Source organism: Lissotriton vulgaris, chromosome 12 (genome assembly GCF_964263255.1).
Source record: "Lissotriton vulgaris chromosome 12, aLisVul1.2, whole genome shotgun sequence".
Classification (NCBI taxonomy): Eukaryota; Metazoa; Chordata; class Amphibia; order Caudata; family Salamandridae; genus Lissotriton; species Lissotriton vulgaris.
Window position 1 is genome coordinate 1,362,797 of NC_141700.1, and position 22,424 is coordinate 1,385,220.

The following is a 22,424-nucleotide window of genomic DNA, read 5'->3' on the forward strand; positions in this document are numbered from 1 at the left end:
TCTCCTAGAAGTAATCTAACGATTCTATAGTTAAGTCCTAGCGATTCCTAAGCCTATTAGTACTGTACTTACTTGCTAGTAATTTCGCATTCCACTTTCAGAGTATATGGTTTTCCGTGCCCCTCGGGCATTTGTATATACTGTGCTAACTTAAGTATTTTTGTAAGAGTTTTGGTTTGTGCTTAGTACCCTGTCCTCATAAAGAGTACAGGGCTGTTGTGATTCTTAATAAATAACTGTTTATTTTCAGAACACTTGTGTGGTGTCCTTTCACTTGGTATTCAAGGGGTATATGTGTGGTATAACAGCTGGCTTAACACGCCCTCTCGAGTCTTTAGCCTTAGACTGCTCGTATCCACGCTACTAGGATAGCTGGTCTATAAGGTTGACTTACAACCAATCATCAATAAGGGTTGCTGGACTGATACATAGTGTTCACTAGAATAGTGAGCACTGCATATCAGGCCACCTTCTCACAGTGGGGACGGCGTTTGGATCTGGTAGTCGTCCCAGTCTTGCATATCGCCATTACCATCCGTATCATCATCATCTCGCAGCTCTCCATCCTCTCTATCTGGACGAAGATTATCATCCTCATCATCTTGATACACCGTAGCATGTATTTGAACAGATGTTGAAGCTACAGTCGGCGGTGGTGCCGCCTGCGGTAGCGGAACAGTGGTAGGTGATGTTGCAGGCGCTAGGGACGCTGGTAGAGGCGACCCATGACCAGATAGTCGGAAACGTTTGTTGTAGTCTTCCAACATATACTGAAGATTTGTAATAAGGGAAAGAGGCAGTGACGCCATAGGAACTTGAATGGACGTGCCTTCCTCTTGGACATAGGTAGAAAAACATACAATATCCCAACAGGTAAAATTTTTGTAGACAATTAAGTATATATGCGACTAGAATTACAAGTGCAGAATAAAAGGAGACTTCCATTCAATTAAGTTTAGATGTTATTCATCTTGTATTTCAACAAAAATTATATCGAGTCATATTTATACAGTTATAGCAGCACTGTATGGGAGAAATCATATGACAACCAGATTGCACTTGATGCGTAAATATGTACAAGGGAGGAAATGTGGCGACGCAAGTGACAAGGTGAACAGCGTGAGCGGCGCAAAGTGAACAATAGTGAAAGTAATATACAGTGGGTGGCTCAAGGATGATAAAAAATGAAGTAACTGTCTAGATTAATTCACGATTTGTATTGAGCCAAGGTAGAATATGCACCTAGCATTGCGCTGTGGAGTCGACGGTGTTTCGATCCTCATCAAATTGGGATCGTCTTCAGGACGTGGTTGTCTGGTTTACAAGGTGGTTGTAATCTGGAGAAGGGGGTGCCAAAGTTTGGACGATTCCAGGGCGGTAAAGTCTGGTTGCTCGCGGCGGCGAAATCGTAGATCCTGAGGGAATCCAAGTATCTGTGTGGGAGTGAATCCGAGGGCTGTGTGAATACAGCGGCAGGTCCGGCAGGAAAAGGCTTTCGGGATCTACCCCAATCCCGACTTGGTTTATGGGTCACACTCCTGCAAATTTTTGCTTCCTCTTGAACATAAGCGTCCTCATGATCATCTCCATAGTCCTGCCACTTAATGACCAGTTCGGAAGGGCTACGTGCTGCCCTGAAATGATCATCCTCTTCATCTTCAGACGCAGAGTCTGACTCAAAACCTGTTGCAAACAGGGGAGAGGGTAGCTGTGTGTCACAGGGTATGTTAAGTTGTTCCAGAGGCTCTTGGCGACGTTGGTGCAAAGGGTCGGCGGAGGAAACACCCGACCCAGATGAAGGAAGTGGCACCAAAGGTAAGGATGCGAAGGCAGACGGCACCACCGGCGACGAGGTCGTTGTCGAAGCCGTCGACGACAAGAGAACAGGCGTCGATGGAGCCGTCGTCAACGGAGCCACCGTCGACGGTGCCAAAGTCGACGAGGCCGATGTTGACGTTGAACCCGTCAATGACGAGAGCCTCTTCTTCGACGACGAAAAAATAGGTATCGTAGACGAGACAGTTTTGAAGCTTAGGCATACCTTCATTGATGTAGACGCCGTCCACGGAGCTACCATCGACGAACCAGAAGCCGATGTCGTCGTCACTGTAGTTGTTGACGAACCGGAGACGGCAGATCTCGTCATCGGGACAATTGACCTATTTCTATTGTGTATTATTATATTTTATGTATTTACATATATATATATTTCTTGGGTTTTTATTGCTATTTTATTTACCGAGAGGCTCCCACTTCGGCGACAGGGAATATTCAAGCATGTGAATCTATGAAAGACACCCTAATACTGGGGAAATATTCTACACATTGTATACGATCTATGCAACTTCAGTCCCAGACACACTTCAGTTACTTGCCTGTAAAAGTGCTTCTCCATATTGCAATCTTCCTTGGGTTCACTGTTGCCTGCATGAAGCTGAATCCTGCTTCTGTGGAAGATTCACAGGTGTACTGGAATGGTTGAAAGCCCAGATTTGTCAAGTGAATAACGTTTATTGCTACACCTCTAGTTCTCCAGCATTAGTATCTTTCATAGATAGAATGACTCTTGGAAATATTCACTTTTCTGAGCTGGACTTTGAGCCCTCAAATACTCAGAGCATCTGAATTTCTGAAAGTTCCCGGGCTTGAGATTATGGTTAAGTCGAGATTCGCTTCCACCTACATTCCAGACTAGCTAAGTAAGTAAGCACAGACCTCCAAGGGGTATCACACTGACGGGTTCAGTGTGGAGCCAACCTCTGAATATTGGTTGTGTGTAGAGAGAAGGACTGGTGCTAGCCTAAGATACAAGCGTCCGAGATGAGCCATAGGACTCTCCTCTGCCCTCCCCTGTCTCGACTGTCACTTACCCACACACATTCCTTTCAGGTTCCACGTTAAACACTTGCTAAGGACGCTGCTGGCGATCACTCGGCCAATCACATCCTCCTCTGTGCCATAGAGCAGTAATGTAAACCTATGAAGCAGCCCTGAAGAGTGGAGAGAGGGACAGAGGGGTCAGTGAGGACAGTGTGATTGAACACCAGCACAACAGATGCATGAAAGTTTCTGTGTAACCAGAGCTGGAACAGACACCATTGAGCCAGACGTATGGAGCAGGGTGTGAGTACTGCAAGGCATGTCTCGTTGGCTTAGTAAGTAGGGGCAGTGAGGGTGTCTGTGAGGCTGGGGTAGTCAGTGTGGGCAGCAGAAGGATGGGCATTAGGGAATCTGGGGTAGTCTCTCTATTTGCAAAAGTACAACAGAGGTAGTCCTGATGGGACAGTGCTGCAGGAATGTCAGAGTGAGTGTCAGAGACACAGAGAATAAAGGGTGAGTATAATTGCTGTAGTACATCCAGGACGGGTGAGTGCAGCAGGGCAGTCTGGGTGGGTGTGAATGCAGCAACGGTACCAGTACAGGAGGGAAATCCCGGGTGGGTGTGAATACTGTGGCAGTGAATTAGACATAGCAATGAAGGTGTAACAGAGACAGCCAGGGTGGTCATGAATGCTACATACACTTGCTTTAGCCATCTCTGGGCCCCCTAGACAGAAGGCCTGGTACCAGAGTGGTACCGGCTGGATCACACAAGCAACCCTACCCTTTAAAGATGCAATGAATTGGGAAACGTACCACTGTTGCTGTAATCACCCTTGTTCACCAGCTCCAGGGTCCAGAGGCCTTGTGGATCTTCGTCCCAGCTATGGGTGGTCATGAACACCCAGTCCTTGTAACCGATGGTGCTAGTGTCATAAGGCCTGCAGGGGAGGAAAAGGAAACCAATCTCAGTAAAATAGAAGGAAACTCAGGAAGCAGGGTTGGACTGGCCATAGAAGGCACTGGATGTTATCCTGGGGGGCCATAAGGGTGGGGGCCGGTTTTCAAGTGATGGGGCCGGCTCGGCCCCCTTGAACAAAAGCAGCAGCAGTGGTAAAGCGGAAGCAGTACTGCCTCTCGCTAGCAGCCCCAGCCCCTCTCCCCGGGGCCTGTCTGGCAGAATTGGCAGGGCTGGTTTGTGTTTCCAGTCCGGCCCTCTCAGTAAGGAATTTGTTACTTACCCTGTAGGCATTCATTCGTGGCCTATAGTGCTGCAGATTCACTCACATGCTTTACATACTCCTGCCATCTAATTTTGGATCAGGATGTGTGCAAGTTGTTTATCTTCGAAGAAGTCTTTCGAGGCACGAGTTCAAGTGACTCCTCCTCCTGGTGATAATGTCCATGGGCATCAACTCCATTATTAGATTATTTTCCCGCAGGTGAGTGAGAATGGAGTATAAAGTATGTAAAGAGACTGACATGCATAGCAAAAAGTTAAAGGCAACATTAACGGCCACAGGTGACCGAGGAGGAGGGTGGGTGTGTGTGTGAATCTACAGCACTACATTCCACAAACAAATGTTTCCTTGTTAAGCAACATAATCCATTCGAGACATGCAGCTGTAGATACACATGCTTTGCATAGACTGTAAACCATTTCTCCACAAAGCGGTGGTTAACCTGTGGGTGTGCCGTTGTTTGAAAGAGTGTACGTAGCACTGTCCGACCTACATTAGCTTATTGGCGTGCTAGAACATTTACAAAATAATGTTTTTATTTTATTTTTTAAGTTTTTTTATTGATTTTTACATGTTACAGAAATAAACAATAAAACAAACAACAATGACATACTACAGTTAATTGTTTGTAGGCGTTAACATTGGTTATTGCTGGTTTGCTCATATCTGCCCCCGTTTTCAGCACGTGCTACAAATTGAGCTCTGGTTGTTGCGTTTGGTTACTTAATCGTTGAAACATTAAACTTAACATAAAACATAGAACATATATTTGTCGAGTGGCTCTTGATGTCTGGTCGACCGGGCAAATTGGGGTCTTTTGGCTGGATTAGGTCTTTCTTTGGTCTTCATGGTGGCCTGTATGTATTTAGGTATGTGTCCAGTTTCTCCCACATTTTTCTGTTTGGGTTTTTCCATGGTGTGTGTCTGAGTGCAGTGTTGTCTGCTCCTCTGAGAAATATTACCCAATTCAGCCATCCTTTGAATGTCACTTTGGATGTGTTTTTCCATTTGGCTAGGATCATTTTCACTGCTGTGGTCAAGAGGAAGTCTAGTAGAAGTCTGTTGTGTTGGGTGGGAAGGATAAGTTACTTACCTGTAATCCTAGTTCTCTTCCAGGGGTATCCTCATCAAAGTCATAAGCCCTGAATATTCCCGCCCATGTCCCGGACCCCAGAAACAATATAAAAATATATATGTAAAAAACACATATATCTCTCTCCAAATATATGTACATACATATATCATTTTTCTCACACCAATGCAGCCCCAAAACCAAGGCTAGACAATGTAAACACTTGTATATGCACAGCAATTAGGAAGGGAACAAAAACACATTAGGTCAAATAGTCCTTGAACTTTGTGTTTTAATGAGTAAAAACACTCATAAATCCTGAAAATTGCTAATAAAAGACATTGTCAGCCATAAGCTGCATTGAAAAGTAATAACACAAAGACTGAAAGCATTTTCAGCTAGAAAACTGGCACTGTGCCTTTAAGGCAGCCATGACCCCAGGCTTCCCATCATGCCTCAGGGGTGACAGTCAGGTCAGTTGTTCTTTGCATAACCCTGAAGTCAGGACTAAACCACAAGTCAGAGATGCATATCTCTCATTTACCTGGGGAGGCGGGTGGGTTGCTTATGAATTTGATGAGGATACCCCTGGAAGAGAACAAGGATTACAAGTAAGTAACTTATCCTTCTCTTCCAGGGGATCCTCATCAATAGTCATAAGCACTGAATAGAATAGCAAGCCCATCAACCACCTGCAGGTAAATGAGAAGTACATGTTCCAACTTAAAAAGACCGGTACTCGTGAGTTGGTGGCAGCACTTACGAGGTCCCGCTCGAGCATTTGGGGGCAGACTGCGAGCCTGTTGAAAGTGTGGAGCTCTTCTGCCACCCGCATTATCACGATCCTTTTTATGCTTTTTAAAACCATCTTTCTTATTTTTTTTAAACTTTGTAACTTCTCTGCATTATTTGCCGATTGTGTTCTGGGTTATAACGCTGGTGATTTACTACCTGCACTTGCGCCAAGGTGTGCCTCCCTGCCCCATTCCACCGCGGCTGTCATGCCGATTGAGTTGAGGGCAGGCGCCATCTTGGGTGAGGACCCGGATCCCGGTGGGGCTGCTCGCTGCGGTCTAGCTGGGGGTGGGGCGAAGTTACATATTGCAAATGGCTGGCCGAACGCGTGCAGCAGGCGCGCCGCCGGCGCGCCGAAGGAGCACCAAAGGCAAGCCCGTCTGCGCCCCGGCCGTGCCTAGGGCCAGTCGCGCTGCCCAATCTGACCCAGTACCGGTACCAGATTCGGCTATTACACCACACAGATATTCGCGAAAAGCTCTGCTCTATATTTGGGAGCTGAGTGACTTGCTGAAAGGCCACTTGGTGGATCTGGCCAATCCTGACACGAAATGTCCGGTTTGTGACTTCTGCCTGATGGCTCCAGCGCCCCTCGTTTCGCCCGTTACTAAGGGCGCCCATAGAATTCAGGCAGTCCTCATTAATGCCCGGTCTATGGTGAAACACTCGGCAGATATCTATGAGCTATTGATAGATGACACATTGGATGTCTTGTTTATCACGGAAACGTGGCTGAATGAATCGAGTGCCCCAGTTGTGGAACTCTCTATACCTAGAGGCTATAAAATTATAAGGGCGGACAGAGGAAGTGGAAGAGGGGGCGGGATTGCGGTGGTGCTTAGGGAATCATGGCGTTTCACCAGTGAAGCCTGGAGAGGGGTCGGTGGAGGGAGAGGCACTTGATTTTGTGCTGACTATTTCCCCACAATTTACTTTAGGGGGGACTCTGGTGTATCGCCCTCCAGGGCCTTCTGGATCCTTTCTGAAAACGCTGGCGGACACCATTGTCCCACGCTCCCTTCGCTACCCCAAATATCTCCTATTAGGTGATTTTAATATTCACCTGGATTCCCCCTCCACCCCGGAGGTGCGGGCCCTTTTGGATGCCCTGAATTTCGCCCAGCTAATCCAACATGTGCAACTCCCATCGCATTCGGGAGGCCACCTTATTGATTTGGTCTGTGCTAATTTCCCTATATCTCTTTGTGATCCTGAGCCCATGACTTGGTCTGATCACTTTCTGATTAGGTTCTCCTGGGAGGACATTCGGCACTGCAGATATACTACGTCTGCCTCCGGCTCACAGGCCACAAAGGTTAATCTCCCTGCACTTTCTGAGATATTGGGTCAGTCCTGCCCCATGCCTGCCTCTGATTTGGAAGGGGAGGTGGCCAACTTTGATCATTGGATCAGCCAGGGGGTTAGATCTTGTGTTAAGGGTCAGCGGGGCAACACCAGGCTCACAGGCCACAAAGGTTAATCTCCCTGCACTTTCTGAGATATTGGGTCAGTCCTGCCCCATGCCTGCCTCTGATTTGGAAGGGGAGGTGGCCAACTTTGATCATTGGATCAGCCAGGGGGTTAGATCTTGTGTTAAGGGTCAGCGGGGCAACACCAGGCGCCGCTGCCCTTCGCAGCCATGGTACACATGCAGCCATGGTACACAACCACCCTCAGGGATCTGAAACACAGCTGCAAAGAGTTGAAGTTCGCCTGGCGCCAGAACTACTGCCCCTTGGCCAAGGCGTCTTTACGCGTTGCCCAGAGAGAGTATTACACGGCCATTAGAAAGGCTAAGAGCGATCATTTTGCTGGGAGGATCATGCTGTCCCACAATAACAGTAAGGAGATATTCGCGATTGTGCGAAGTTTCCTTTCTCCCTGTGCTGAGCAAAGCACTCTTCCCTCATCTAATGAGTGGTGTGAGGAGCTCTCGTCCTTTTTCATCGATAAAATTGTTAAGATTCAAGAGAGCGTGGGCCCTGCGGTCAGCCCCTCTGAATCTCATTCCTTGACTCCTGGGGCTAACTTGCTGGCTGGTGCTGCCGCGTTTGTGTTATACCTACCCACTACTGAACCAGATGTGTTGGCGCTCTTGAAGGCCCTTAAATCGGGCTCCCCAGCGGATCCCTGCGCGGCGCGGGTCCTGGCGGGGGTAGCTGAGGTAGTCTGCCCAGTGGTAGTGGATATGGTGAACGTTTCCCTTCAGTCGGGGTGTGTCCCTGCGAAATGGAAGTGTGCTAAACTCCTCCTGAAGAAACCCACTCTGGACCCCTTGCAGCCGGCTAACTACCGCTCCATTTCGCTACTGCCTGCACTTGCGAAAGTATGTGAAAAGGTGGTTTTCCGGCAGCTCGAGGCTTTTGTGGAATCCTCGGGAGCACTCCATCCGGAGCAATCAGGCTTCAGATCCTCCTATAGTACGGAGACCGCTCTGATGGAGATGTCGGAGGCTATCAGGGAGTGTCTGGATGGGGGCGGCAGGGCTGCCCTCATCCTACTCGACCTCTCTGCCGCCTTCGACACGGTGCCCCACCAGAGGCTCCTGGATAGATTGACGGCGGTGGGCATTTCCGGTGTGGCCTGGCAATGGATAGCATCCTTCTTGGACTCCCGCTCACAACAGGTGTGCATGGACTCTTGCTCCTCGAAGGTCAGGAACTTGGGGACGGGGGTTCCTCAGGGATCGACCCTGAGCCCCATCCTCTTTAATATCTACCTGACGTCACTTGTCCATCTGGCGGAGGAGATGGGAGCCAAGGTGACTGCATACGCTGACGAAACACAGCTGCTCTTCACCTGGAATGATGCTATCCTGGACACCGATAGGGCCCAACGGTGCCTAGCCGCGGTTTTCCGCTGGCTGACCAAGGCCTCCCTTAAATGCAACAAGGACAAATCGGAGATCCTTCTCTATGGACAATTCCTGGAGGATTTTAGGTCCTGTGTGTGGCCTCCGGGCTTTCCCCGCCTGGTGCCCAAATCAGGCCCTGCTAAGAATCTGGGTATTTGGTTCGGGGAGGATCTCAGCTTCTCGGACCACATAAAGAAGCTGGCAGGCGTCTGTTTTGGGACCCTCAAAATGCTTAGGAAATTCTTCCCCCTGCTCCCCAGAGCAGCAAAAGAAATGGTTACCCGCGCCATGATTGTGTCTAGATTAGACTATGCGAATCCTTTGTTCGTTGGGCTTCCTGCCTGCCTGCTGCATAAGCTACAAATTATTCAAAATGCTGCAGCTAGGCTTCTCTTTAATGCCCCTACGCGCACTAGTGCGTGTCCACTCCTGCGGGAGTTGCATTGGCTTCCGGTGGCCCAGAGGGTTCAGTTCAAAGCTATGACGCTGGCTTATAGAGCACTGCATGGATTGGGCCCCGCGTATCTTCAGAAACGCTTTGCATTCTACGTGCCTAACCGGCATCTGCGTTCAGCGGCACAACGCAGAATGGTTGTCCCTCGCTTCCGCAGAATCCGAATGGGAGGCAAATCCATTTCGGCTAAATCGGCTGAGGCTTGGAACCTACTGCCTGTGGGTCTACAACACATTTCTGTGTTCCTGACCTTTAAGAAGCAGCTCAAAACACACTTGTTTAATTTGGTGATCTAACTTTCTGTTCCCTCATTTTGCTCTTTATTCTCCGCGCCAGGACACTCTAGAGTAACAGTGCGCGTTACAAAAACCATTATAACATAACATAACATAACATAACAATCATAGCAGCCCAAAACTAGCTGTTAAACAGATTCCGCAAGGAGGCCTGGCCTACCTGGGTATCTGCTCTCGTGTCAGAATCGAGACAGTAATGTCTGGTAAATGTATGGATGGACCTCCAGGTCGCCGCCTTACAGATCTCAGACATGGGTACATTATTGAGGAAAGCCGCCGTCGCAGCTCTCCCTCTGGTGGAATGCGCTTTGGGAGAAACCACCAGGGGCTTCTGCGCTAGCTGTTAAGCAGGTTTAATACATGAAACGATCCATCTTGAAATAGAACGTTTTGAGGCAGCATGACCTGTCCTGATCGATCCATAGTTAACAAAGAGATGATAAGAGTGATGAATAACCTTAGACCTATCTAGATAGAATTTTAAAACTCTTTTCAGGTCTAGAGAATGCCGAGCCCTCTCAGCTGGAGTAGAGGGATTTGGAAAGAAAGTGGGTAGAGAAATGGTCTGATTTACATGAAAATCGGACACCACTTTAGGCAGAAAAGATGGATGGGTCCGTAGCACCACACTATTCATTTTTTCTGTTTTTTTTTTTTAGTATTCAAAGCAGCAGAATTAGTACACAAATACACGGTAAGTAACTCAATTTAAATTGAACAAAGTAAATCTGATTATAAACAATAATATCTCACTCCTGGACATATTCCCTAAATGTTCCCCATATACTCAAACCAATCTTGCGCTTCTTAGCCCCTTTCAAAGAAAACAAACCCCATTCTATTTTACAATAATTGTACATTTTCGCACCCCACAGTTCAAACACTGGTGGTTCTTTCTGGAGCCATTCTTTAGCTACACATAATTGTGCTACGATCATTGCAAAAAAAAAAATGTTCTATGTACATACAGTGAGTTATTCCCATTGTTCCCAATTACCATCATTGCCGGTGTAATAGTCAGCCTTGCTTTCAAAACTAATGACAGAAAAATTTCTAAATCTGCTATGAATCTCGACAACTTATCGAATGAAAAAAATATATGTACACTATCTGCATTTTCCTCTTGGCAGCGAAAACATCTGCCGTCGAATTTAGTCCCCCACTTAGCCATTCATGCAGGAGTGTAGTATAGATCAAACATAGATTTAAAAAACTGCGCCCTCAAATTTGCAGACATGAGTACTTCCATGGATAGTGCAATAAGTTTCTCAATATTGATACCTGGCTCCCCCAGATCCATCGCCCATTTTACCCTATACTTATCCAAATCATCCAAGTGATTAACTAGTAATAATTGATATACATCTCCAATTCTGTGTTGCCGCCTAATTTTTTCTATTAAGGGATGGGGTTCCCTGATAAAATTAACCCGCTGTAAAAAGTCCCTTATCTGCAGATATTTGAAGAATTGTGTCCTGGAGATGCCATACTGTAAAACCATATCTTCAAAAGATTTACAAACCCCTTCCTTAGAGTAGAAGTTGCCTAAGATTCTAATACCCTGTCTCCCCCATGCTTAGGCAATATTATCCTGACAAATACCAGGTAACAACTTCCCAGCATGCAAGGGTGTATAATAAGAGATCTTCCCAACTTTTATCAAAGTTCGAATTCGTTTCCAAACTTTCTGAGCACTGATTAAAACCTTAAATCTCGTGCGCTTCTAGTAGCTGCCGTCAACTTCAGTAAATAAACATTGCCTGGCAATAGGACCCATTAACATTTCAAAAATCGTAGGTGTATTAGAAGAACTACTAGCCCCTTCACCCGATAGAATCCACCGCATTTTCAAAACAAAGCAAGCGTAAAAATACAAAACAAAGTCCGGGACTGCTAGGCCCCCTCTCTCCTGGAATAGAGTCATAAAACGCATCGCCCGTCTGGGCTTACCTGGACTCCATATAAATTTCCCACAAATTCACTGTAGAGTTTGTAACATAACATTTGAAACTTCTAAGGGAATAGAACGGAATAAGTACAAAACCTTGGGTAGAATCTTCATCTTAATAATATTACAGCGTCCTATTATAGTGAAATTGAGCCGACCCCATCTATCCAGAGAGTTTTTAATATTTCCAATCAAAGAGTTCCAATTTACCTGCATCAGCTCGTTAACATCTGACCATATTAATATGCCCAAGTATGTTACTTCTTTGATTACTCGGTCATCTATAAACTGAGTGCTATTTGAACACAGAATTTGTGTCTTTAAAACATTGAGCTTGTACCCGGACTTCGACCCGAACTCTAACGCTAGCCTCTCAATTTCATCCATTGCACCAGCAGGGTCCACAGTAAGCACAGCTAAATCATCAGCGTATGCAAAAACAGAAAATTCATAACCATGAACCAAAAAGGGAGGAATTCGTACATTGTGCAATAATCGTTCTAAAAAAGGATTTATGTACAAAGCAAATAATAAAGGAGAGCAGGGACAGCCCTGCTGTGTGCCTCGGGTAATAGGAACCACATCTGAAAGCAAACCCCATTACAGATATCTTCGCAGTGGGTAACTCATATAATGCCCTTATAGCGGTCAAAAATCTGTCCAAAACCATTTTGCTCCATTATCTGCCACAGTTACCCCCACTCAACTCGATCGAACGCTTTTTCCGCGTCCAGCAATATTAATGCTAATTCCCTTTTTTCCACGTTAGCCAAATCAAACAATGTAACAACGTTATTAATATGTTCCATAGTTCCCCGTTGGGGAATGAAACCATGCTGATTCACAGACACCAAGGAGGTGATAACTGAGGAAAGGCGATTAGCCAAGATTTTAGAGTAAATCTTATTATCGCAGTTTATTAAAGAAATTGGCCGATATGACCCAACCAAGTCTGGAGGTTTATCTTTCTTGCAAAAAACGCAATTGTAGCTTCCGACCAAGATTTAGGTGGTTGCCCCGCCTGCGCCTGCAGGAATACCTTCAGCATCTCATCCTTAATAAGCGGGAAAGAAAGCCTATACACCTCCAACGGTATTCTGTCAGGTCCTGCTGCTTTTCCTGCTGATAGGCTTTTTACTGCCCTTTCTAATTCTAGCATGGTTATCGGAGAGTCCAGCTGCTCTGCTAGCCTAAGATCTAATTGTGGCATTTCCTCGTATCCAACTCCGTTGGCCCCCCGTCTCCTCCTCCCTGCTGAGTATACAAAACAGAATAACATTCCTGAAAAATTGAGAGTATCTTTTGCGGATCTGAATGAGCCACCCCAGTCTGATCTTGCATTGACTGTATTGCACTAGCTGATACCTTCATACGGAGACGAAGCGACAGAGCCCGACCAATAGCCTCACCAAATTCATGTAATTGTTGTTTAGAGACGAGATATTTCCTAGTGTTCTACTCACCCCAAAAGCCCAAAATCCTAGACCTACATTTAGCTACTGCGTTTGCTAGCTCTGAAATATCCTCCATGTCTGCAATAATTCCCCTCATTAAAGAACTTTCCGCCACCCTGAGCGCCTAATAATGCCCAGCGAACTCCTTGCTTTTTTCCTTCTGAAGATATAAACCTATACTGAGCACTTCTCCTCGAAAACAGGCCTTAAAAGAATCCCAAATAACGTTAATAGAAGCTGACTGTCTATTCTGCAAAAAGAAGTCCCTAATCCAAAATCTCATATGTTCCCTAAATTTATAATTTAAGCACAGTTTCCTGTCAAATGTAAAGGCATTGTACGGCCTTGTTACCCTCGTGGCCACTAAATCTAAAACTACAGGAGCATGGTCAGATGACAGCCTTGGGAATACCTGAATAGAGGCTCAACTTAAAAGAGAAAAGGAAACAAAAAAATAGTCCAGCCTAACTATTTTTTTATGTGGGTGTGAGTAAAAAGTAAATCCCAGCTGCTGTCCCTTTATTCTACCCCAAGCGTCCACCAAGCCGTGATCACGAGTTAAGTCATAAAGTGCTTTAAAAACTTTAGGCTTCCGTCCCACATATTTTTGGGGGCCCTCTAAAAGTGTCTGATTCGTCAGATTGATGTTAAAGTCCCCACATATTATCAGAGGAGCTGGCCATCCTGCTAGTTCTGTATTTAAATCATGCAAAATACCTGTCTCATCCAAGTTAGAACCATAAACGGAACAGAGCGTAAAGCAAAATCCTTCCAAGTCACACTCCACAATAACCCACCTACCCAACTTATCCGCCAGCCTCCGCCCAACTTCATGATCCCAGTAAGTGCTAAGATAGCTACCCCCCTGGTTGTACCAAGCTGACCAGAAGCAGATAACAGTATAAACACTAAATCCTTCAATATGCTCTATTCGGCCAGGGTATATGCGTCTCCTGTATGCAAAGCAAGTCGGGCCGGATTAAACAAATTTCCGCTGCTACTTTTTGCCTTTTTGCCCAGTTATTAAGGCCGGATACATTTAGCGTACATATCTTTATTCCTCTACCCATCTTTTTTTAAATTTGTATATCAATCGTGTATCATCAACCCCTCCTGGTCTGTGACATTGCGTAAGAAAGAAAAAAGACACAGAAAAAAACCTTACATCTCCCCCTCGCCTTCTATCACCTCCTAGGTATCTGTTTGGATATACAATTTGATATACATTCTGCAATTCGTGCAATTTCCTGCTGCAAAGAAAAATGTTCCCCCTTTTTACACCCCCCACACCAGCCCCCACCCCCCTGAACCCCCTCATACCCTCCACCCTTGTGCGTAAAAGCCACTAAAATAGCTCTTGGTTTCTGGTCTCGCTGATCTACTCTAATAGAGAATGGGAATCGATGTGCCCTCTCAACCTCCCTATCCCAATCCCATTTTGTAGTTTCCGGCAGGGCCTTTTTTAGTAAATCAATTATAAACCCTCGAGGATCTGACCCCTCCTTCACTTCGGGAATTTGCAAAAACCTCAAGTTATTCCGGCGCGACCGATTTTCTAGCTAGCTTCCAGTTAATGTCTTCCTTAGTGGCAAGGTGTGTCTCAATAACCGTCTTCTTATAGCTACTTCGTCCTCCAGGTTGGATATACGTGCCTCTGCCTCTGTCACTCTTGACAGAAATTCCGCGTGAGATTTAGCCAAGCGTCTAACCGAATTCTGAAGTTTTCGGCAAGAGTTCTGAGCCCTCTGACTCTCTTCACCACTCTATTCAAATGGAACACCGTATAGGGTTCAGAGGAACAGAGAGCTTGAATCTCGCTCACCCTGCGAGCTGACGTGATTGCCACCAAAAAAGCTGCTTTCCAGGAAAGATGTTGTAAAGTAGCTTTATGAATGGGTTCAAAAGGCTGACCCATTAGCCTCAATAGCACCAGGTTCAACACCCAGGGAGAAGAAGGAGGACGCACTGGAGGGTACACTTTCTTCAACCCTTGCAGGAAGTCTTTGACAGATGGTAACTGAAAAAAAGAGGTTTGAGAAGGTGACCGCCTATAAGCTGTTATAGCAGCTAGGTGCACCTTAATAGAATTAAACTTTAAACCTGCTTTAGCCAGATATAACAAATAAGGAAGAACTGCTTCTTCCTGACATTGCACAGGATTATGACCATTCTGCATACACCACATATAGAATCTCTTCCACTTGCATGCATACGAATGTCTTGTGGAGGGACGTCTTGCCTCTTTTAGGATGAACATGCAGTCCTCTGGCAACCCTAGATGGCCGTATTGTATGACCTCGGGAGCCATGCTGCCAAGCTCAGTGACGGAAGATTGATATGGTGGCTCCCCCCGTTCATCTTGGACAACAGGTCCGGGCTGCATGGTAGCCTCTTGTGAGGAGTCACTGACAGGTGAAGCAGGTCCGTGTACCTCGGTTAGTCTGGGGGGATGAGGATCATCGTTGTGCACGAGTGTGTCAGCTTGCTCACCAACTTTGGAATCAACGGAAGGGGTGGAAAAGCGTACACAAATTCCCCTGACCAGTCGATCAAATGAGCATTCCCTCTCGATCCTGGCCGGCATTTGGTGTTTTGGTCGTCGCCGAACAGGTCTATGGTGGGACGACCCCAGGATTGAAAGAGCTCTTCTATTACTGCGTCGTGGAGGACCCAGTTGTCTCTGTGGTCGAAATGACGGCTTAGAGCATCCGCCCTCACATTCTGCTCCCCTGGGAGGTGGACTACTGTGACGGACAACTTGCGAGCCAGAAGCCAATGCCAGATCCGCTGTGCTTCCAACGACAGAGTACGTGAACAATTCCCCCCTGCTTGTTCAAGTAGTACATTGTGGTGGTGTTGCCTGTCTGTACTAGTACTGAAGCTTCTTGAATCGAAGGAAGGAACGCTTTGAGAGCTAGGTGGACTGCTCTCAACTCCAGCATGTTGATGTGGTAGGTACTTTCTTTGTGAGACCACAGACCTTGCACCTGTAGTTGACTCATGTGCGCTCCCCAGCCCAGAAGGGAAGCGTCCGTGATCAGTGTCTGTACAGGAGGAGGTTGATGGAACAGAACTCCCACCTGCATATTTTGCTTTTTGGTCCACCATGGAATGGAAGCTCGAGCTGCGTCTGAGAGAGTGATGTGATCGTCCCAGCGAGCCGATGGTTGGTCCCACTTGTCCTCCAGATCCTGCTGAAGAGGACGCATTCGAAGTCTGGCAATCGGGACCAGGAAGATGCATGATGCCATCGACCCTAGCAGGGAGGCAATCCTGTGCACTTTCTGAGCCTTGTTGCGAAGCACCAGCTGACATTTCTGGGTTATCGAAAACTGTCTCTCCTCCGAAGAAAACACTTTTCCTACCTCGGAGTCTAGCAGAGCTCCTAGGAAGTGAATCCTCTGGGTGGGCTGAGAGACTGATTTTCCAAAGTTGACATGTAGCCCTAGGCGCTGGCAGAGCTCGATGCAAGTCTGGAATTTACTTCGTACGCTGACTGGGGAAGGACCTTTCAACAGCCAATCGTCAAGGTATGGGTATACGAAGACCCCTCTGCGGCGTAGAGCAGCTGCTACCACTGCAACACACTTCGTGAACACCCGGGGAGCCGACTTCAACCCAAACGGCAGGACTTTGAACTGATAGTGGGAGGTCCCCACCCGGAACCAAAGAAATCTTCTGTGACTGGGGTGTATCGGAACATGAAAGCATGCATCTTGAAGGTCCAGCGAACATTTCCAATCTCCCCTCCTGAGATGTGGATATATTTGGTGCAGCGCCAACATGCGAAACCTTTCCTTTTTGACATGCAGCTTGAGTGTTCGCAAGTCCAGAATGGGTCTGCATTCTGCCTTTTGGCCCTTCTTTCTGACCAGAAAATAACGGGAGTACACTCCTTTTCCCCTTTGAGACACTGGCACTCTCTCGAGGGCTGACTTCTCGAGGAGAGAGGAAACTTCTTTTTTCAGAAGGTGCAACTGATGATTCGATGTTGCCATCGGGGGGACTGGTGGAGGCAGATGACTGAAACAAAGACAGTATCCATTCTGAAGTGTAGACAACACCCATCTGTCTTTTGTGATGTTTTGCCACTCTTTCAAATGACCCGCCAGGCTTCCCCCCACTGGAGTGGTCCATGGCACTGGGGGAAGGAAGGACTCATTGCTTTGACTGGGCTTTGCCGGTATTGTTGCCCTGGCGTTGATTTCCTCCTCCTCTGGAATTACGCTTTCCTCTATATTGGGACTTTTGCTGTCCCTGCTGGTCTTGACTCTTCTGCCAGTGAGGGGTTTAAACCCACTGTTTTGAAGAGCCCTTGTTGTAGGAGCGATATTTCTTTTTGAACGCCTTTTTCTTCTCAAGCCCTACCGCCTTGAGAGTGTCCAGCTCTGCTTTCATGCGCTGCATCTCTTTGTCCGTGCTCGCTCCAAACAACGAAGTCCCTGAAAAGGGCACGTTCAATGTGCGTGCCTGAGCTTCTGGTTTTAAAGCCGTTAGGCGCAACCAGGATGATCTTCTTGCCGATATTCCATGGGCATATCCATGCGCCGCCAGGGTAGCCCCATCCGCTGTGGCACTTATAACCTGGTTGGAGACTTGACTGCCTTCCAGAAGGATTTCCTCAAAGTCTTTACAGTCTTCTTGAGGGAGTTTCTCTACAAAACGCTGTAGAGAATCCCACAGGGACCTATCGTAACGCCCCAAAAGGGCTTCCGCGTTGGAAACTTTGAGAAAAGATGCTGACGTACTACAGACTTGTCTCCCCCCACAAGTCTTGTGTCTTGCTGTCCTTGTCCGGAGGTACAGTGGCGGAGGAGGAGACCGCACTGGACTTCTTCGCTGCCATGATAATTACTGAGTCCGGGGTTGGATCAGCTCTGAGAAACAGAGGGTCCTCCTCTGGAGATCTGTATTTCTTAAGGATCCTTGCCGGAGCCGCTTTGATCGTTGCTGGAGTGAGGAATACCTCCATCACTGGATCTTTAATCCCAGGCACCAACGGCAAAATGGGTTTGGGTGCAGACCTGTGATGTAGTGTTTAAAAAATCACGGAGGTCTTGACCTGCGGAGTTGTTAGGGGAACTCCCAGTTTCAGAGCCCCTCTACCCAGTATGTGCTGAAAGGTGAAGATATCATCGATCGGAGATATCCTTGATGGAGGGGAGTCCGTCAAAGTGGGCGAGTAGTCTCTATGGGAGGGTGTCGGAGAAGAAGAGGTAGTAGAAGATCTTCGTTCTCTCCTCCTGCTCCTAGATCTTGATCTACGCCTCCTGGATCGCACCCTGGAGCGTGATCTTTCCTTATGGCGAACCAGGGAGCGTGATCTTTCTCTGGGCCTCACCGGAGAGCATGACCGTTCTCTAGGCCTAGAGATCGTCTGCTGTATTCGAGACGCTGTTTCCTTGTCTGTAGCCCAGTGATGTAGTGGTCTATACCATTGCGGTGACAGTCTGAGGGCAGGCGACTTTTGTGTGGTGTCTCTCACTGGATAGCGTGCAGGAGGTGTTACATCCTTTTGCCCATGTGGAGGAGGTGTAGGAGAACGCCTTGATCCCTCGCTGCCCGATGTATAAATGATCACATCAGGACCGGAAGATGAGCCTGACGAGTAAGACAGGCTCACAGGATAAGCCGGGGATCTTGTGCGACTGCGAGACGCACGATGCTCTGGTGTTCTCTTCCTCTTGGCAGCATGACTGATGCTCACTGGAGAGCCCTGGTCACCTTCCGCAGCTGAAGCTGGTCTTGAGGACCTCTGAAATGTAGGCCCATGACTCGAAGATGGAGCCGGCCGTCTCGACGTGCTGCGCCACCACTGGCTGAGGCTGCGCCGAGGAATGGTGAATTTGTGGAAACTGCACTGGGCGCCGAAGGAGGATGCTTGGATGCTGAATGCCCTCGACTGGACTGCGATGGATGTCTCGACGTCGAGCGTCGATTTCCTGTCGACGACGGGTGAATGCCTCAACATCGATCGTCGATGGTGAGACACCGACGGAGGGTGCCTCGATGACGGAGGGTGCCTCGTCATTGAGCGTCGATGATGGAACGCCGACGGAGGATGCCTCAATGTCGAGCGTCGATGATGAAACGCCGACGGAGGGTGCCTCGACGTCGAACGCCGATGAAGGCTTCGACGGCGAAGACTGGACCTGTGGCTTCGACGACGGAGGTCTCGACGTCGAGCTTCTATGCTCCGTCGACCTCTCTCTCTACGATGCATGTCGCCCGGTTGACGGCAGCGGAAGTACCTTGGCTCTCGATGCTGAAGTCTTCACCGTCGAGGGGAGTTGACTCGTCGTCGGTGGAATCTTCGACGCCGATCCCGACGCCGAAGGAGAACAGGTCGGGACCTCTTTAGACGTCGACCGCGTCCTCTGCTTTTTCTGTCTCCTTGGAGACCTACCTCTTTCAGAAAGTCCATAAATTCTGTTTCTTTCTCTGTCCTTGAGAGTTCTTCTTGTCAAGGACTTGCAGTGATCACAAGTTTCTGCAGAATGAGAGTCAGGCAGACAGAGTATACGCACAGGATGTGTATCAGTCCTAGCCTTCTTTCCACAGGAAGGGCAGGAGTCAAAAAGCGAAGGTAGCACTTTCTCTCTAAGGCAAAAAACACTCGAGTGAATATATAAATTTAAGTATCTCACCAAGTATTTTTGACAGAAAGTCAAACAAAGGTGGGAGCTGTTAAACCAGGGTCCTGACAGAAGGAGCCGGAAAGAACAACTGACCTACCTGTCACCCCTGAGGCATGATGGGAAGCCTGGGGTCATGGCTGCCTTAAAGGCACGGTGCCAGTTTTCTAGCTGAAAATGCTTTCAGTCTCTGTGTTATTACTTTTCAATGCAGCTTATGGCTGACAATGTCTTTTATGAGCAATTGTCAAGATTTATGAGTGTTTTTACTCATTAAAACACAAAGTTCAAGGACTATTTGACCTAATGTGTTTTTGTTCCCTTCCTAATTGCTGTGCATATACAAGTGTTTACATTGTCTAGCCTTGGTTTTGGGGCTGCATTGGTGTGCGAAAAATTATATATGTATGTACATATATTTGGAGCGAGATATATGTGTTTTTTACATATATATTTTTATATTGTTTCCGGGGTCCCGCACATGGGCGGGAATATTCAGTGCTTATGACTATTGATGAGGATCCCCTGGAAGAGAACGTCTGTTGTGATATGGGCAGTAGTTGTTATGGCAAACTTTCGGTCAAGGGTGCAGCCGATTGTTTGGCTAATGAATGCTGTTACCCTCCACAAAATTTGTTGATTTTGCTGCAGTGATATATGAGGTGTGCGAGGTCGCCCTTTTCTGTATCGCAGTTCCAGCATCTATCATTCTCTTTGAGCCCCATCGATGCTAGGCGCGCTGGTGTCCAGTACGCTTGGTGGAGTAGCTAGAATTTCGTTTGTGCTAGTACCGGTAATACTATGTTTTCCGATGGGGCTGCCCAGAAGGTTTCTATTTCTTTTTCTGCGAGTTTGGTACCTAGTTGCTCTTCCCAGTATTTGGTGTTTTTGGCGTTCAGTTTGGTGGAGGTGGGGCGATGAAGTTTATACAGGTGCACCACCTGATGGCCGCTTGCATTTATTGTGTCCATGTAGTGGAAGATCGAGGGTCTGTGTTTGGCTAAGTTAGATTTTGTTATTGCAGTTTTGATGACTAGGAAGTTATATAGTTCACTTTCTGGGAGTGTATGTTGGGCTTTCAGGTTTTTTAAGGTATGTGGGGATCTTTCCACCTCGAGCTGCACTAGGTACGAGAAGCAGAGATGTTGCCAAAATTCTATTTCTAGGGGTTTACCTTTGTATTAAATCTTGGGGTTTGCCCATAGTGCTTCCCATTTTGAGTTTTTAATGCTATGTTCCAGTTTTTGGTCTACCTTGAGCAATGCCTGCCTTGTGATCTTAAAGATAGGGTTGGCTAGTTGTGCGTGTTTGTTGGCGGTAAGGAGAGTTAGGGGCTCGGTGTTGTTTAGTATGGCTCTTTCGATAGAGAAAATGTATGTGTGTGGGTACTGCACACAGTATTCAAATTGTAGGGGCGTTTTAACAAAAATTGTGTGCTACCTATGATTGATGCCTGCCACACCTAATAGAACTGTATTAAGCCTGACACCAGAAAGGCTGTCAGGACTCTCAGGTGCACAACATAAAACTGAGCGAAGCTCTTAATTCGTTTGACTTTTTTTGTTTATATTTAAACCATTAAATTTTCATTTTGCAAACATTTATTTTTTTACATACAATTACTTTTTCGAAAAAATTCACAGCGTGCATTATTACAAATCATTACAAATCATAGTCAGAACATAAAGACTACATAAAACTTGAATAAAGGTGCTTATTATGAACACATAAGAACCCAATGCATTTCGGGACCCTTGGTGGCCCCTTCGTCAGGGGTCTGTTGAAAAAACAAATACAAACAAAAAATTAGTATAAAGCAAACTATTGCTTTAATGTTTATAAGTAACTCAGCCATTTTTAACTGTTGAATGGTTTTCCTGTCTCTGTATTTGAGATCTAGGTCTTTTTAAATGAATTTAGGTTATATCATTACTAAACTTTTCACTGAAAGAAAAACAGTCTGTGTTGTGGCTAAGCTCCACATGATCATTTTAAACTCATTATTCGTTAGACTAGTTGCTGTGACTACATACCGTGTTCAGCGGGTTACTTGGAACAAAAAGAGATGTTCCTATGTATAAGGAAAGATGACATTTAAAGAAATTTTTTAGTATCTAAACTTAGCATGTTTAACTGAATTGGAAACGAAAAAGAAAGAACCAATTTTAAAATGATTACCTGCGAGCCGTTGCGTAGTGCGTTGGTCTCGCTTTACATGCCAGTTGAAATGAATAAGTGCTAAAAAAAGAAAAAATGAAATTGCAGTCTCGTTCCTTAGAGCCCCAAAGGTATTTTTTACCCAGCGTTTTTAAAAATGCAAGTTACCTGCTCTATCTGTAAGGTTTCAGAAATTCTGCTCCTTGTTCGGTAATCTTCTCCAACCTATAAAAGGTTGAGAATATTGTTTTAACATTATGGACTTCAAGTCAGATTGGGCGTCCTAACGCTAAGGGAAGGAGAGGTTTGCAGTTTACCTGCGGTCCTAGGCTGTGGCGCTTCGGTTCCGCACAGTCGGTCTTGGTTGCAATTAAACTGTGGAAAAACCACAGAATTAGTTAGTCTGGTTCCCGTTTAGAAATCACTTTCCTATTCGGCGTTTTTACATCCCCGTGTAGCGGGGCTTACCTTAGTTGTGTGCTGCACTAGCCTTCACTCGTTCAACTCTGGCGTGTTTGCAATCGCCATTAAGATTTGGTCCCTTTTCTAATTCTTAGGTATCTAAAGGTTTCACTAACACTGAAAACGGACTGGAGTTTTCTTGCTATGCTCAATTGAAAGCGTTTTGGGGCAGCCATATTGAAGTGTTATTAAAAACGGTCCATTTGCATCTATGCTATTTCGAATTTTAGAATAAT

At 46.5% G+C, this 22,424-nt stretch overlaps 1 protein-coding gene across 1 annotated transcript in view; it reads right to left on the bottom strand.

Annotated features, from left to right (window-relative positions):
- Positions 1–22,424, bottom strand: part of PCSK4 (proprotein convertase subtilisin/kexin type 4) — a 999,360-nt gene that overhangs the window by 24,439 nt on the left and 952,497 nt on the right. The window contains exons 13-14 of the mRNA XM_086946304.1: positions 3,637–3,761; positions 2,871–2,990 (exon numbers count right to left, since the gene is read on the bottom strand). Coding sequence (XP_086802430.1) covers positions 2,871–2,990; positions 3,637–3,761 — 245 coding nt within the window. The remainder of the gene's footprint in view (positions 1–2,870; positions 2,991–3,636; positions 3,762–22,424) is intronic.